The 15912-nt window shown below is 40.4% G+C and overlaps 1 protein-coding gene and 1 long non-coding RNA gene across 7 annotated transcripts in view; both read right to left on the reverse strand.

The window, feature by feature from the left end:
* The window catches only part of dicer1 (dicer 1, ribonuclease type III), a 419383-nt gene that overhangs the window by 169223 nt on the left and 234248 nt on the right, over nt 1-15912 (reverse strand). For 3 of the 5 annotated variants that reach the window (XR_013287765.1, XM_077540060.1, XM_077540062.1), the window contains exons 17-18: nt 15008-15221; nt 8053-8206 (exon numbers count right to left, since the gene is read on the reverse strand). Coding sequence is in view for 4 of the 5 variants with exons in the window: in XM_077540060.1 (XP_077396186.1) it covers nt 8053-8206; nt 15008-15221 (368 nt within the window). In the remaining variant the exon portion in view is untranslated. The remainder of the gene's footprint in view (nt 1-8052; nt 8207-15007; nt 15222-15912) is intronic. The other 2 variants (XM_077540065.1, XM_077540064.1) reach the window with 1 other exon arrangement.
* On the reverse strand, nt 10354-14491 carry LOC144032303 (uncharacterized). 2 transcript variants are annotated; one of them, XR_013287768.1, is made up of 5 exons: nt 11325-14490; nt 11144-11190; nt 11046-11096; nt 10935-10970; nt 10354-10859 (listed from the first exon to the last, which is right to left on the reverse strand). It is a non-coding gene; the product is annotated as an uncharacterized LOC144032303 (long non-coding RNA). The 2 variants fall into 2 exon arrangements; XR_013287767.1 differs by having other exon boundaries at nt 11046-11190; nt 11325-14491.

The raw sequence follows: 15912 nt of genomic DNA on the forward strand, positions 1-15912 counted from the left end.
TAATTTCCAAATCTGAAATGTCACCTGTGAGAGTTTCATTATGTTTTTCACCTAGAGAGGGGAGGTCCAATGAATTTAAAAAGTTACCAATTTTTCCATCCATCTTTTCGCCTGGTTGAGTATACAACGATTTATAATAGGTTTCAAATGCATTTTGAATGTTGTTTAAATTAGTCATTAGTTTTCTTGTAAGTGGGTCTCTAATTTTATAAATTGATCTTGCTTCATGTTGCTTACGGAGTCTCCATGACAACAATTGTGCAGCTTTAGGTCCCGCCTCATAATATCTCTGCTCCATAAACCGTATTCTTTTCTCCACATCTTCCATGTAAATTTTGTCTATTTCTTGTTTAATAGTTTTCATCAATACCAGAGGTGAAGGGTCTCTATTAGAAATATGCAATTTCTCCAAGGACCGGAGTCTAGTTTCTAGGTCAAGTAAGAGTCTGGCTTTCTCTTTTTTCAAAAATGCCGTCATGGCTATGATTTTACCCCTCATATAATCCCACAAGATTGCAGGGTTCACCTCTCCATTGTCATTATTGACCAGGAAGATTTTAAATTCCTCCTTAATCTCTGCCTTAAATGCCTGATTATTTAGCATTCCCTCATTTAGTCTCCAAATTGTTTTTCTAATGATTCCATCTAAGTGTAAATTCAAATACAGACTAGCATGATCCGAGAGATCTTTCTGACCAATAGTACAATTTTTTACTGCCGCTCGCAACCAAACATAAAAAAATAATCAATCCTAGTGTGAATGTTATGGCGAGGGGAGTCAGACGTATAATCCTTCTCATGAGAGTGGAGGTCACGCCAAACATCTATTAAGCCTGAATGTGACATCATACTGTTTATCTGAGTCTCAGTGGAGGTTCTTTTTCTCATCATTAGTTGTGTCCATTTTGGGATTCATCAACACATTCAAATCCCCTGCCCATATTAATACCCCATATGGTTCTCCAACTATCATGTCAAATGCATTCTTAAAGAAGGTAGCTGGACTTCCGGGGGGAGCAGATACATTAAACAATGTCACCTTCTTATCCTTAATTTTACCCTTAACAAGAATGTACCTGCCCCCTTTATCCTTAATCTCAAGACACTAATTCAAATCTGACGTTATTTGAGTTGAGAATAGCCACTCCCCTCTTATTTCCTGATTTATGCGATGAGAAAAAAGTGTTACTAAAAACCCCATCTTTTTGAGTTTCTCGTGTTCAACACAAGTTAAGTGAGTTTTCTGCCAGAAGGTGATATTAACTTTTTCCCTTTTTAATTTTGCGACCATTTTGCTTCGCTTAATAGGACTGTTTAAACCGTTTACATTCAACAATTGAAACTTATAATATTCATATACCATCGTTGTATGTCCAACATTGCTCTAGTGCCCTTTACATATGATGCTGTGACCTCTAACAAAAGAAAAACGAAAATAATATACATCAACAAATAACTATTCAGAACAATAAGAACATAGCAGAACAACGCTGCATAGAACAAGACTTCCATCTGGAGGAAAAAAAAAAAAAAGTATTCTCAAAAATCAAAGAGGGGATTATGGCCACAAAGTGGGGCCCCTCTAACGACAAAAACTAAAGTGTGTAAAGAATATATAGGGAGTGTCACCCCCGAAAAGTGGCATGTATTTGTCATATTGAAACAGCCATCATATTTTAAAATTAATGTCAGGAAACAAAGGGAGAAAAACCCTGCGGAATTTCAATTCAAGAATACAAAATAAAAATGTCCCAACTTCGGTTGTTTTATGCCGGACCAGTCAGACTCTGAATCCTTACTAGACAGTCACATCTTTCAATTTAAGGCACATGAGTCCTACCAGACCAAATCCAAGTAAACATCAGTTTCCAGATTCCGTGTCCTACTGATCTTCCCTCTCAAATGCGCGCAGCCTCTCCCGGATGTCCTCCTGGAAACTCCTGGCCCGGGATGTCTCAGCTGTGCACCATGGTAGTAGCTTGGATAAAGTTTCCTCGTTTCGGATCTCCCTCCTTTTTGCACGTATGGGACCGACTGAGTAGCCTCGTTTCTTTAGGTCTTCTGCTGCTCCTCGAGCGTCGCTGGAGGTCACGGGGCCGGTGTCGAAGTGCACGCGCATCTTTGTCAGCGGCGTTTGAAAGCGGATGTGGTTTTCTTTTAGCACCTTCTTGATTGGGATGAATTCCTTCCTCTTCTGTTGCACGTCTGCCGCATAATCATGGTCAAGATACACTCTTTTATTTTGACTGTGTAGCTGCTTCTGACAGGCTGTGTGGAGAATTTTCTCTTTGGTCGTAAACCGGAGGAAGCGTACCACAATAGAGTGCGGCGGTGTACCGGGTGGTGGGGCAGGGCCGAGGGACCTGTGAGCCCTCTCTGTTCCCAAGTCAACACCATCTCAGCATCCCAGAGAGTCCGCCAACTCTGACACAATGAATTTTTCCAAAAAGGAAACTAACGATGATCTCTTGGCTCCCTCCGCAATGCCGTATATCCGCATGTTGTTGCGACGGAAACAACTCTCCAAGTCAAGCCAATCGCAGAGCGGGGGGTGGCGTGTCGCAAACGGGGCCGGGCGAACGTGTCAGCTGTCGCCCGGCCCCGTTTGCGACACGCCACCACGCTCTGCGATTGGCTGGAGGGTTGTAAACACTGTCTTTCCACTGAAACGTCCAGCTGTTTACAAAACAAACACAAAATGGCAAAATACAGGCTGGGGAGGTGGGGGCTTAGGACGAAATTACCACAAAAGATTCACAAAAACACAGATGTGTAGACTGAGAGAAAGTTAAAGTGTGTACATCCTGTATTTAAAAAGTGCATTTTCCATAAGAGGGAATGTGCATCATATAGGCCAATATCGGTTCTTAATATTGATTACAGATTATTTACTTCAATAATGGCGAGACGATTAGAAAAGTTTCTACCTATTCTAATACATAACAATCGTCGACAAACACTGGACAATATACGTAGGACGCTCCATGTTGTGGATTATATACAAAAAAATAATACTGAAGCAATGGTGATTAGTGTGGATGCTGAAAAGGCATTTGATTCAGTGAATTAGGGTTTTCTTTACAAGGTTCTTCATAAATTTGGTTTTCATAATGATACGATAAAAATTATACAGGCACTGTATACCAACCCAACAGCGAGGGTCAAAGTCAATGGTTATCTTTCTCACAGTTTTATTTTAGAGAGGGGCTCAAGGCAGGGGTGTGCATGGTCACCATTACTTTTTGAACTTTACCTAGAGCCATTAGCCCAACACATTAGACAGAACAGAGACATTTGAGGGATTGTCATCAATGAGATAGAACATAAATTGCCGTGTTATGCTGATGATATTTTGGTTTATTTGGGATATCCAACTCAATCATTACCTAAGATTATGCAATCATTTGAGCAATTTGGCTTACTGTCTGGATATAAAATTTATGTACAGAAAACTCAACTGCTTACATATAATTATAACCCCCCCCACACACACATTAAGGATAACTATCCTCTTGCATGGCAAACAAAATCTCTGAAATACTTGGGAATTATTTTGCCAAAAGAACTGAAGAGACTGTCTGAGGTCAATTATCTACGTCTTCAAAATAGGCTCAAGGGAGATGTAGAAAGGTGGAACCTAAGCCCCTTCTTTACTTTTAGTTCAAGAATTGAATCGATCAAGATGAACATACTTCCGAGATTCTTATACTTGTTCCAGACCCTGCCAACAGAATTGAGTCAAAATCAGTTCAATGAATGGGACAAAATGTTACTGAAGTACCGTATTTTCCGCACTATAAAGCGCACCGCATTATAAGGCGCACCTTCAATGAATGACATATTTTAAAACTTTTCCCATGTATAAGGTGCTACAGTAGAGGCTGGGGTTATATTATGCATCAATTAGATGGTGCTGCGCTAAAGGGAATGTCAACAAAACAGTCAGATAGGTCAATCAAACTTTATTAATAGATTACAAACCAGCTTTCTGACAACTCCATTCACTCCCAAAATTAATAAAGAGCTGTTTTATTATTTTCTCTGAGGTAAAGTATTAGTATTAGCTAGCGATACAAGATGGCGGGATCTTCTGCGCATGCGCGTCACTGATCGTGCAGGGTCACCGATAGCGTATTGACAGCGAGACATGTTGCGACTCAATATTGATCCATATATAAGGCGCAGTGGATTATAAGGCGCATGGTCAACTTTTGAAAAAATTTAAGGCTCTTAGGTACGCCTTATAGTGCGGAAAATACGGTACATATGGCAGAATAAGAGACCTCGAGTTCGTCTCAAAACCTTGCAGCTGTCTAAGGAGAAGGGGGGATGGGGACTACCATCACTCAGGGAATATTATTGTGCATCTCAAATGAGAGCAATGGTGTATTGGTGTGACCCTACATACGATGCAGAGTGGAAGAGAATGGAAGAGAGTGTGGTTCCGATCCCCATACAAGCCATCCTAGCTGACAGACAAATTAAAAATTATATAGATGCTATAGACAATCCATGGGTTAAATTAACCCTCAAAGTTTGGAAGATGACTTTAAAATGATATAATCTTGGTAAAGAAATTGTGACTCTGAAATGGTGTGCATATGATTCAGATTTTATGCCTAACAAATCTGACATTGGATTTAAAAATTGGACAACAAGAGGGATAACGGCTCTATGTAAGATAATGAATGGTGGTCAGCTGCTTGGTTTTGAGGCACTCCGGCAAAACTATGGTCTTGAAAAACAAGATTTCTACCGATACCTACAGATGAGACATTATGTAGAAACAAAACTGAAGGAGGCGAGAAGTGTACAAGTGGATTTGATAGGCATGTTTAGAAAAGCTTATGATTCGAAAATTGAAGGTAAAATTATTTCAGGCATATATAAAGGCTCTTTCTAATCTTAAACCATATTCTACATCTTATATTAAAAACAAGTGGGAAACAGAGGGGGAGCTTAACATTACGGAGGAGGAATGGACAATGATATGGATGTATCAATGGAAATGCACCAGCTCGTTAAGCTGGAAAGAGTTTGGTTGGAAAGGGTTGATAAGATATTTTATCACACTAGAGCAAAAATCCCACTATGATAAAATAATCCCCCGATTTGTTGGAGAAATTGTGGCAGTCGCAATGCAAACCATTACCATGTGTTCTGGAACTGTTCTTTTATTAAAGTCTATTGGGAGGAAATTCACAAGGCATTACAGAATATATTTAAATGTGTAATATTCTTTGATTAATTTTTTGTAGTTTGGACATATCCCTCAGGACTGGTTGAAAAAAGACAAACAATTGGTGAGCCATTTTGTTGGTTGCTAGTAAAAAGGCTCTCACTCGGAAGTGGTTGACACAAGAAAGCCCAACGCTAAATGAGTGGATTGACATCACTATGGACATTTACAAAATGGAGAAAATAACGGCATACGTCAATCATAGAAGTGGACAATTTATTTCCTGCTGGGAGAAGTGGATTCATTTTGTAAAACCCCTTAGGCTGGACTTTAATTTTGACAATGATTGAATAAGGCTGAAAAAGACATTACTCCCTATTTGTTTTTGGGTTTTTTTTTGTTTTTTTTCATAGTTTTATGGCGACAACTTATTGGAGTATAAGTATGCATATGTGCTTCGTTTGGTATGTGACAAAGACAGATGTTTTGCACATATGGAGTGTGATTCAAACGTTTTGATGTTTCTGTTTATTCTCTGTTAAAGAATCCAATAAAAAGTTAATTACAAAAAAAAAAAAAAAAGGGCATTTTCCTGAGTGAATCCGGCAGACCCCCTTTAAGAAGTTCGACTAACGTGTCCTTCACAGCAACATCCCACTTTTCCGACCCTGCGATATTCTTCTCAACCTCGTCCAGGCGCCGCTAAGCTTCTTGAATTTGGCTTGAGGTAGCTTGGATCTACTGGTTTATGTCGGCGGTCACTTTGTCGAGTTGAAGTTTCAGGTCTTCCTTAATTATGCCTCGGAAATCAAACAGCTCTTTTTTTCATGTCCATTTTTAAATCATCCATCTCCTTCACCATGACTTCGTTAACCACCTTACGGAGAGAGCTAATGGTAGCGACAGTGCTCATTTCTTCGTCGACTTCAGCGGAGTTTCCGACGTTAGCCTTGCTAGCTGAGCTAACGGTGTTAGCACTAGCACTTCTTTCGATTTTCTTCTCCGAGGGTCCCTTTGTTCCGGACTTCCCCTTCTTTTGTTTATCCTCGTTCATCTTCCGAGTTAGACCAATGAGACTGAATGGTCAAATTAATTCGAGTTTTGGGAATAATACAGGATTATATCGGAGCTCCGTTTTACGCGTGCATCAGGTGCAGCTCGCCACCGGAAGTCGTTCATTAATAGTTTTGATGCCTTCAGTGAGAATCTACAATGTAAATAGTCATGAAAACAAAGAAAATGCATTGCATGAGAAGGTGTGTCCAAACTTTTGGCCTGTACTGTCCGTCAGTGTTTTTACACAGTATGCCCTTCCTTATACATCTCACTCATTTTTTATAACATCACACTCTTTTGTTTTTTTTTGTTGTTTTTTTTGTTTTTTTATATAACATAGGCAATGGCTTAAAGTTATGGTGTAGCATACCCATTAGGGTCATTCCATGTCAATTCATTGAAATTGCCAGAACCTCTCCCACAGTGACAACTGACAGTTTTTGAGGTATGGCCCATCACATGTCCGCGTTTGGGATTCGGGAATTGCACGCAAAATTATGGACCATATTCAGAAGCTTGTAACTTTTGTTTTAAGGTAGGCGCAGAGCTGTAAATTGCTATATGTATGTATTATGGCCCTGTCTACCAGAATCTGCACTTAAAAATAGCATAGGTGTACTATTTTTAGATATATTAAGCCTCTCAAAGTAGATTTTTTAAATGACACAAAATATTGTATTGGCATTTTGGGGGTCTATATTTTGAAAATGCTTTCAGTTGGTGGGGTTTCAACTCATTTGTAATCACATTTGGGAACTCTACTCTGTATTTAGATCAGGGGTGTCAAACTCATATTAGCTCAGGGGCCACATGGAGGAAAATATATGACCAAGTGGGCCGAATCAATAAAATAATGTTTTGTTTTGGGGTTTTTTTTATTGCCGTAAATTCTACGCAGATTTTCACTATTTGTGGGCCAGCCATAAATTACGGAGCGCAGCTGTAATCTATTATTCCAAAAAAGTAACACGTATGCCAATGGAACATGGCAACACTTTGCCTGTGTGAGTTCCGGATGTCTTAAATCTACCTGTTTTGCATATATATTGTTCCCAGAATGCAATGTATGCCCCAGTTAATGAAGTTCTAAGGACGTTAATTCTGGTCATATGTATTTGTGTTAGCAGTAATTGAATTTGTGTCATATTTACACGTTTGTCGGTCTGATTTTTATTTTATTTTTTAAGAAAAATTTAAACAAACCGTACCTTTAGGTTGTGTGTAAAATAATGACATCTACGTACGATGATTCTGTGTACAAGTTGCATTGCTCATCGAAGGAATGCTTGTAAAATGACAAATTTATGTTTTGATTGTGGCCGGCTGAATTATTGGTCTGGCATTACAATTTTTTTTACAAGATCATCTCGCGGGCCGGATCATGCCCGCACAGGGGTTTAATCCGGGCCTTATGTTTCACACCACTGACTTTGAGAGTTTAAAGGCACTCAATAAAGCTCCAAATATGGCTACAGGACAATATTACCATTTCGGACCCCCTACTTCAGGCCAATGGTTGGCCATGTGGGCACATGATAATGGGAATTAGCTTTTTAGCGTATCAACATTTGCCTTTCATCAACATTTGGAGCCAATAAAACCTTTGACTATCCCATTCCTCTGTGGTGTAACCAATTGAAGAAGTTAGTGTAGTGCCCGAACCAGATTTACTTCTGTAAACACTACATTGTGAGTGATGTTGCTTCTTCTTCTGTGCATGCGGGTCACTTTGGTGATGCATATCAGAATTGAGCATTAAGAGATGGCAGAGTGAACCGAACCAAAATCTCTGTAATATCAAAAGGACTGTGTAGTACCTTGGAATGATGACAGCATCCTGATAATCCTCCAACTTGAAGGTGAATGGGTTTTGTTTGGTGTAATGAGTAGTAGGAATGCCAGTTCGAGCCTCAGACTTTTCAATATCCTCCATGAACTTGAAGTCCATATCAAGCGTGTTGGAATCTCCAGCTACACAAATAAATTTCAAAAGAATGGAACATATTCTGTTATCTTCAAACAAGTTAACCAATACAAATTCAGAAATATATCTTCTTGGTACAAAACACATACGTTTTGCACTTCAAGTAACCAAGTGCACCACTGTCGTACTTGCTGCTCATTAGCTCCTCCAATAATATCTAATACCCCTCCAGGGATGAAAAAAAAGTGTCTTGTTTATCTATCCAGCTGTCATTTTTAGAAAAAGCCTGAATTCCAATTCTCTGTATAAAGCACTTGCAATTTTGTTTTTCCGCTTCTGTGTGAGGGAGTGAGAGAGAGTGGAACCACAACAGTGATGGGACATTAGCTCGCGGGGGAGGGCTTTTCTGCAGCAGGCTGCCTCTGCTTGTGGACACTAGACAGGCACATGCACACACACAGTGGCCTGTAAAGCGTTGCAGAACCGAAAATTTGTGGTCCGTCAGGGGGTATTGTCCCGTGCAGGGCGGACTGAACTTCGGTCTAAGACTGAGAACCGTTGCATCCCTACGTAACAGGTATGCTAACTTCCTTGCACACCATTCTCCAAGCCCTCCCTCTCTTCTGGCTCTGTCCCAATACTGATTAGGGATGTCACGATAAGGGCAATATCGTGATATCGCGATATTAAAACTGCCACAATATCGTCGTTGTCATGTTCACAATATTTAAAAGAAACACATCTGTTAAAGTCAGGTTAATTTCCATTTGTGCAGTTCTAGCACCCCCTAGTGGCTAGTTTATTAGTGCAATTTAATTTTCATTAGGGATGTTTTGGCCTTCTATGTTTAAAATCTATTCTAATTGTCAGATGAGGGGGAACCTAATTTGCTTGTGAAGCGATCATTGTGTGCTTGCATTAACAAGTGCCTCAATATCGTTATTAGAGATTGGTGTTTTATATGCATTGATGTTATGTACAAAAGCACAATATTATGCTTTTTTTTTAGTATGAGCTCTCATTTTTCCAATTTGATGTATTTTGAGAAATAAAAATCAAGCAGACTTAAAAGACAGTATCAATGTATAATAAAACATCTATCTACATAAATGGTCATGTTATGCTATATAAGCAGGATTGGGAGGCTTACTTTTAAATTGTATTCTTTTGATACAGTTTCTAGTTACAGTGGTACCTCTAGTGGTACTTACGAACGTCCCTTCATACGAAATTTTCAAGTTACGAAACTCCTCAACAGGAAAATATTGCCTCCAGTTCCGAAAGAAGTTTCAGGATACGAAAGGTAAAAATACAGTATGGGCTGCTACTCGCAGCTCCCAGAGTTTCCTGAACGCAGCATACTTACAGCTGCTCTGCCATTGGCTATTACTGGCATCTTCCTGGCATCCCATTGGCTAAGAGGGACCTGTACCGTATGTGACCATAGATACAGAATAGAATGTGTCTATGTACCGTCCTCGTCATTCGCCCCTCGGGCCATGAGGTGTTTAGATAGTTTTACGTAAATGTATTAACTAACTGTAACTGTAATTTGTGCAAAAATTCAAACAACTGGTGATTGATGAGGGCTACGTTGCACAGTAAGTTTTTAATTGCGACGAGACGGGCCTTTTTTGGAAAAAGATGCCTCGCCGTCGTACCTGAAGTTTCCATCAAGTTTTGGAATTTATTGAAAAGAATCACCCAGAAAATGTGTTCACCATTCGGGCGATCGTTCATTATGATAATGTTTGCCTTGGACATTTTTGAAGGAAAAAAAAAAAAAAAAACACTTGCCTTCGGTGCCGGATGGCGTAGGTTCACTTATCCGCCTGGGAGATCATGTGCGGTTTACATGATTTAAGCGTGAATGAGTGAATGATTTATTTAAAAAAAAAAAAAGAAAAAAAGTTCTTTACAAATCACCAGGCAAAAACACTTCTGAGAGAGAACATGAACCAAAAAGAGGGCAAAAAAACAGAGGACAGCAGTTAACTCTTTGACTGCCAGCCATTTTCGGAAAAGGTAACCCCTATACTGCCAGTTGATTTACAGAATTTTACCGATCTTTCAAGCTCCACAGAAAATGTTGTGTTAGGACTATGGAAACGCGGATACTACCAAATGAAAGATTGAAGTCTCATCTTTCATCGAAATAAAAAAGTTTGTTTCTACCTTATTTGGATCTTCAGTAATCAACAATAGAAAACACCTTCGTTTCACCCAAATCCTCTATTTTCTTCCAAAATACGGAGAAATCAAGCTTTTTGTGAAACGATGTTATTTCATGCACTCTAGTGAATTTGGCACTTTTTTTTTTGCATGAGTGATTCTACAAACACCTAAACTTCTATAAAACACTACCCCAACAATAAAAAATGTTTTTTGATTGCAAAATAACAGTTTATTTACATGCAACAGTAGCAATCCGAACAAACAATTTGGAAAACTCTTTGCAAACTATTTACACGTGCGCAACAGTTTTTGTCAGTCTGCTTCTGCATGGACTGATTTGCGTAGAGGTTGGTATGATGAACGATGTGCTGGAGAAGTTCATCCGTGATGAAGAGCTCCAGGATGTCAGCTGGCAGGTGGGAATTCAGCTCTGCTGCAGCATCCCTTGGTCCTGGTTTTGCAAGGGGAAGATGGTTGGTTGCCAGTCGAATTCATCAACTTCAAGCCAGCCAGAATCTTTGGGATCTGCAAATATACATTTCAATATCATATATTATTTTAGAGCACTGTGATGCAATGTGTGTGTGTGTGCATGTTTACCTTTTTTTCTTCGATGATTGATGGTTGATGCACATTCTGTAAATTATAGAAGACGTTTACCATCAAATATTTTATTAGAGCTGTGGAGAATCTTTTTTTTTTTCTTTTTACCTTTGTTCTGCTCACTGTGAGAAGGGTCACTTTGGGCCCTATGAGGGGGAGCTTGTTGCGGTGTATTGAAACGTTTTTGTTTTGTTTTGTTTTTTAACCTTTCTTTGTCGTAGAACCAGCGGTCGGACGTTGCTGTGAGCACGATCTATAAAATATACATTCACGTTTGTATAGGTAATAGATGTTTTAGTGTATATCAGCACATTTACACACGCTGCTAGCAGATCGCCCGAAAAGTTAGTAATCTTACTAGCAATCTCTTAGCATGTTAGCGCTTACCTTCACGTTCTTTGGAGGACGAAAGACTGTCCAAGACTGTCTTGCATCGGACCCGTAGTAGTCGTCATCGTCCGATGAAACGTCATCTGTGCAGACGTGCACCACTTTTCTCCGGTGTTAGCATCGCTAGCCGGTGGGGCCTTAGGACGTTATTAGCATCGCTAGCCGGTGGGGCCTTAGGACGTGGTCGAAACGGCCGCGTCACCGCTTCAACTATGACTTAACTCCGTCATCACTGTGCTCTTGAGCACTGGTCGATGCTTTTGAGCTTTGAAAATAAGGATCAAGCGTGAGCTGATTGCCATCTGTAGCCTTTTTGACTCCCTTAGCCAAGTTAGCCATTCTCTCCCCCTCAACACTCTAGCTCCGCCTCTCTTCTTCTACTGTTGTCTCCTACCCGATCTTGTCCAAAAGACTCATCACAGCCATCTAGTGGCCAGGAATACTCATTATAGTAACCCGATCGGCTTGATACTTGGAGCACAGCTGCCCAAGGCTTTCCTCCACCCGTTTCCATAAAAAAACATAGTAGACGTCAATTAACGTCTATGGCGGCCAATTCTAGGTTTATACTGAACGTCTTTAAACGTTTATGGCGGTCAAAGAGTTAAATTGGAACATGTATTTGTTACATGTTTTGATGCATTTTTATGCTTTATAAAACATTTATGTCTGAATTTTGGGAGGCTTGGAACGGATTAGGGCATTTACATGGAGAATGCGTCTCTCTACTTACAAAATTTTCTACTTAAGAACTTTCTTCCAGAACCAATTAATTTCTTAAGTAGAGGTACCACTGTACTTGTTAAAAAAATGTAGTTAGTAAAGTAAACCAATCACCATACTATTAAAATAATTACCTTGGACAGTAACAGTGGACCCCTATTTGCAGGGGACAGAGACCAGACCGCAAATAATGAAAATCCATGTGTAATTGACACCCATTAAACAAACAAAGACATACAGAGACAGATGGATGGAAGGAAGGAAGGAAGGAAGGAAGGAAGGAAGGAAGGAAGGAAGGAAGGAAGGAAGGAAGGAAGGAAGGAAGGAAGGAAGGAAGGAAGGAAGGAAGAAAGAAAGGAAGGAAGGATGGATGGATGGATGCATGAATGGATGTTTGTTGACACCGTAAGCTTGTAATGTATGATGACTACGTATCATGATTCACTGTTATGTGCTGTCAGGTAGGGACGGCTGTGTGAAATAAGCATGCAGATGGCTGTTTCTGTCTGTCGAACAAGCGTGCTGTCACTTATTTTGCTTGTTGTACGTGACAAATGCCGATACACACGGTAGGAAAAAAATGACATAAGAATTTTTTATCGTCTTCACAATATCGTCCTATCGCCCAGCACTAGCGTGTAGCGTGTTATGCACCGTGACAACGGGTGAGTGAAATGTTTGTTGTTTTCGTAAGAGCCGGGTTCATTTAATGTAAATAGCGACACTGGTTGACATGTCATCTGTTCTTAACTCAATCACTCCCAGCCATTTTCACTGAAGCACTGTTTTACTGGATTTTGACTGATTCTCCAAGGCCCACAGAATATTATGACTAGAAGGCCTTCACGCACAAAGTCCCCAACTTTATATCCATCCATCCATCCATTTTCTTGACCGCTTATTCCTCACAAGGGTCGCTGGAGCCTATCTCAGCTGGATTTGGGCAGTGCGGGGTACACCTTGAACTGGTTACCAGCCAATCGCAGGGCACACAGAGACGAACAGCCATCCACACTCACACGCACACTTGGGAGAATCCAGAGTGCCCAATTAACCTGCCTTGCATGTCTTTGGAATGTGGGAGGAGACCGAAGTACCCGGAGAAGACCCCCAACTTTATATATTTTTTGTTAACTTTGCAACGAGCCGGGTGCCTATCGCCGGCTACCTCATCCAATCAGTTGGAAAAGTCGGGAATTTCGAGCCAGTTGTTGTTGAACTGGCATTTGTCCATTTTCGTACAAAATGACTGATCACACTTTCCGTTCTGACTAGCTAAAAATAATTGACCACACTCCCCGTTCAGACAAGCAAACTGGACGTAAACTTGAAATGTACGGTACCCAGTAGAGGACAGAGTACTGAGCCACCTAATTAACAATGCTACATTCACACGAATAGCGAAGGGGCTTTGTAAGCCTGTGATCAGATCACTCTTGGATTAGTGATTGTTACTTTCAATGAGATTCTTGCCTGGTTAAATAAAGGAAATGAAAAAAACAAATTTTGATTGGCTTTACTCGCTAGCGTTTCATTGCCGGAGCTGTACAGTGTGTTCACACCTCTGGACGCAGCCGCTTCATTGACATTCGCACACACCGGAGATAGGGGCTTTGCTTTGCTTCACTTATGGCAGCCTACTTACATTTGGTATGGCAAAAGTCCTCTCAGAAAAAAACGTTTCAGCATCGCAATTAACTGGCCACCACTGTGCTAATAATGATGCTTTATATCAATGATGCTAATATCAATAGTGATGTCTTCTGTTGTTTTGGTACACAGTTCAACAAATCTAACAAAAACAAAAACGTGAATACATACCAACCCAGGTCAGCCAAGTTCATCGTTCACCACCCTGCCCGTTTGTTTGTTTTTGTCCCGGTGGTGTTAGCTTAACATGTTGAGCTCGGAATGTCCGCAGACAGCAGCAATGATAATTCCTCCCCCTCCTGTTGTAGTATCTTGTGGCAAAACAAGCCGCGGTGTGTCACATCTCACCAACCATCTCATTTGCACCGCCCCACGTACCTTCGCTGCCGCCCACCTGAACTACATTGAACTACAATGCAAACGCACCCCCTCAAATGTCTCCTTCACTTTGAGCACAAAAATAATAGAAACAACGCAACACGCACATTTTTTTGTTCTTTTTCTTTGTTTCTACAGAGCAGATACTTCTCGGAATGTAATGAGCGGATATAAGAATTTTAGACTTGGGTAAATGAAATTTTAGACCTAGGATGAAAATATGTGTTTTTTTTAAAGACATTTTAGGCCTAAAATTTAACTTTTTGAATTTTGGACTTTTAAAGACTTTTTTTTTGTTGTTTTTTTTTGGGTTTTTTTTTTGTTTTTGTTTGTTTTTTTAGACCCCGCGGGAACCCTTTGTTATATCCCTTAGCATAATTGCCACACATACATTTGCAATGTACAGTCGGAGGTGGGATTTGAACCTGCAACCTCCTGGTTACTGTACAACACACTGTGCTTTCAGCATTCCCACAATAAAGAATATGAGTAACATGTTATTGTGGGAATGCGGATTCTAAAATTTACAGGGAGGCAGTGAAGAGAAATAAAGAGAGGCCAGAATATGAGCTATGTGCTTTCTCCAGCAACATTTTGGACCAATTGGAGATAATGAGGCAGGACTGGAGTCCAAAATAAAGTGCATTACAGTCATCTAGCCGAGATGTAACAAAGGCGTGGATAACGTTCCAAAATGCAGTTGAGGAGGGGAGGGTTAACTTTAGCCAGCTGCCTATGAAAAAATTTGGATGTAACAACAGCACCAAATTGCCAGCCCAATTTAAAAATTACTGTCTGGTTTAAGATCAATGGCTAATCAATGATTTGAAACTATTTGTCGCAAGAGGTTTCTGGAACCCTAATTCTAGATACACAATTCACACCATCCACCTGAAATACCAACCAATTCTGAGTGCATGTCCACTCACCAACATTGAGAGGTAGAACACAGTAAGCAGAATCAGCAAGTGTAGGTTTGAACTCCAGTGCAGGTTTCTCTAGGCGTAGGATATGGGAGAAGATGTACTTGTGCAGGCGAATGATGAGGTCAAGCTCAGTGGAGGTGAGGTTGAAGCCCGACTTCTGTAGCTCGATGGAGATAGTAACCTCACCCGAGCGTGTATAGACCGGAAAATGGGGGATCTGTTGTGAGGAGATAAAATAATCACATATACAGTACATATAATAATGTAGGAAAGAGGATGGAAATAGGTTCCTCATCGATAAGTAGACGTGCAATTTCTGGAGAAATTGCACGTGAATGCTGAAAGGCTCATATTTGAATGCATGTGGAATGTTTTATTTTAACAATAATGTCAATTGTCCTAATCGGCTTCATCATGTGAGGTCTCTTGCTAAGGAGGCGCTTGTGCAGTCACAATCGGAAATGAATCAACGATTTGTCCGTTCCACAGTTCCATGGAAATTTGGAGTAGGTGCTTGCACTTACTGCCATCACCTTTTCCTGTGTTACAGGTGCTAAGAGACATTGATTATGTTATCAAAACTCCCGATAGGAGATGGAAATTGTGTGTCTGTCGCCGTGTTTAAAAAAGTACTATCCCCCGTGAAGTATGAATGCCTACTAGCCCTATAGATGGGGCTGTTGTCAGGATTTTTCCTGCGTATAAAATTCAGAAAATTAATCGCTCAACACAGCGCTCCAGCTGTCTTGATTGAGTTCGTCAGGAACACATTTTAACTGCAGTTGCAGTGTTGCTCCATTATGGAGGCACTATATCAACATCAGTGCACCGGAAAGACCTGAAGCAAACTTTAATGTACTGAAGAAGAAACAGATCACGGAGCAACCGTTGCACACGCCCATTTCCTG

This window comes from Festucalex cinctus, chromosome 12 (assembly GCF_051991245.1).
Source record: "Festucalex cinctus isolate MCC-2025b chromosome 12, RoL_Fcin_1.0, whole genome shotgun sequence".
Taxonomy (NCBI): domain Eukaryota; kingdom Metazoa; phylum Chordata; class Actinopteri; order Syngnathiformes; family Syngnathidae; genus Festucalex; species Festucalex cinctus.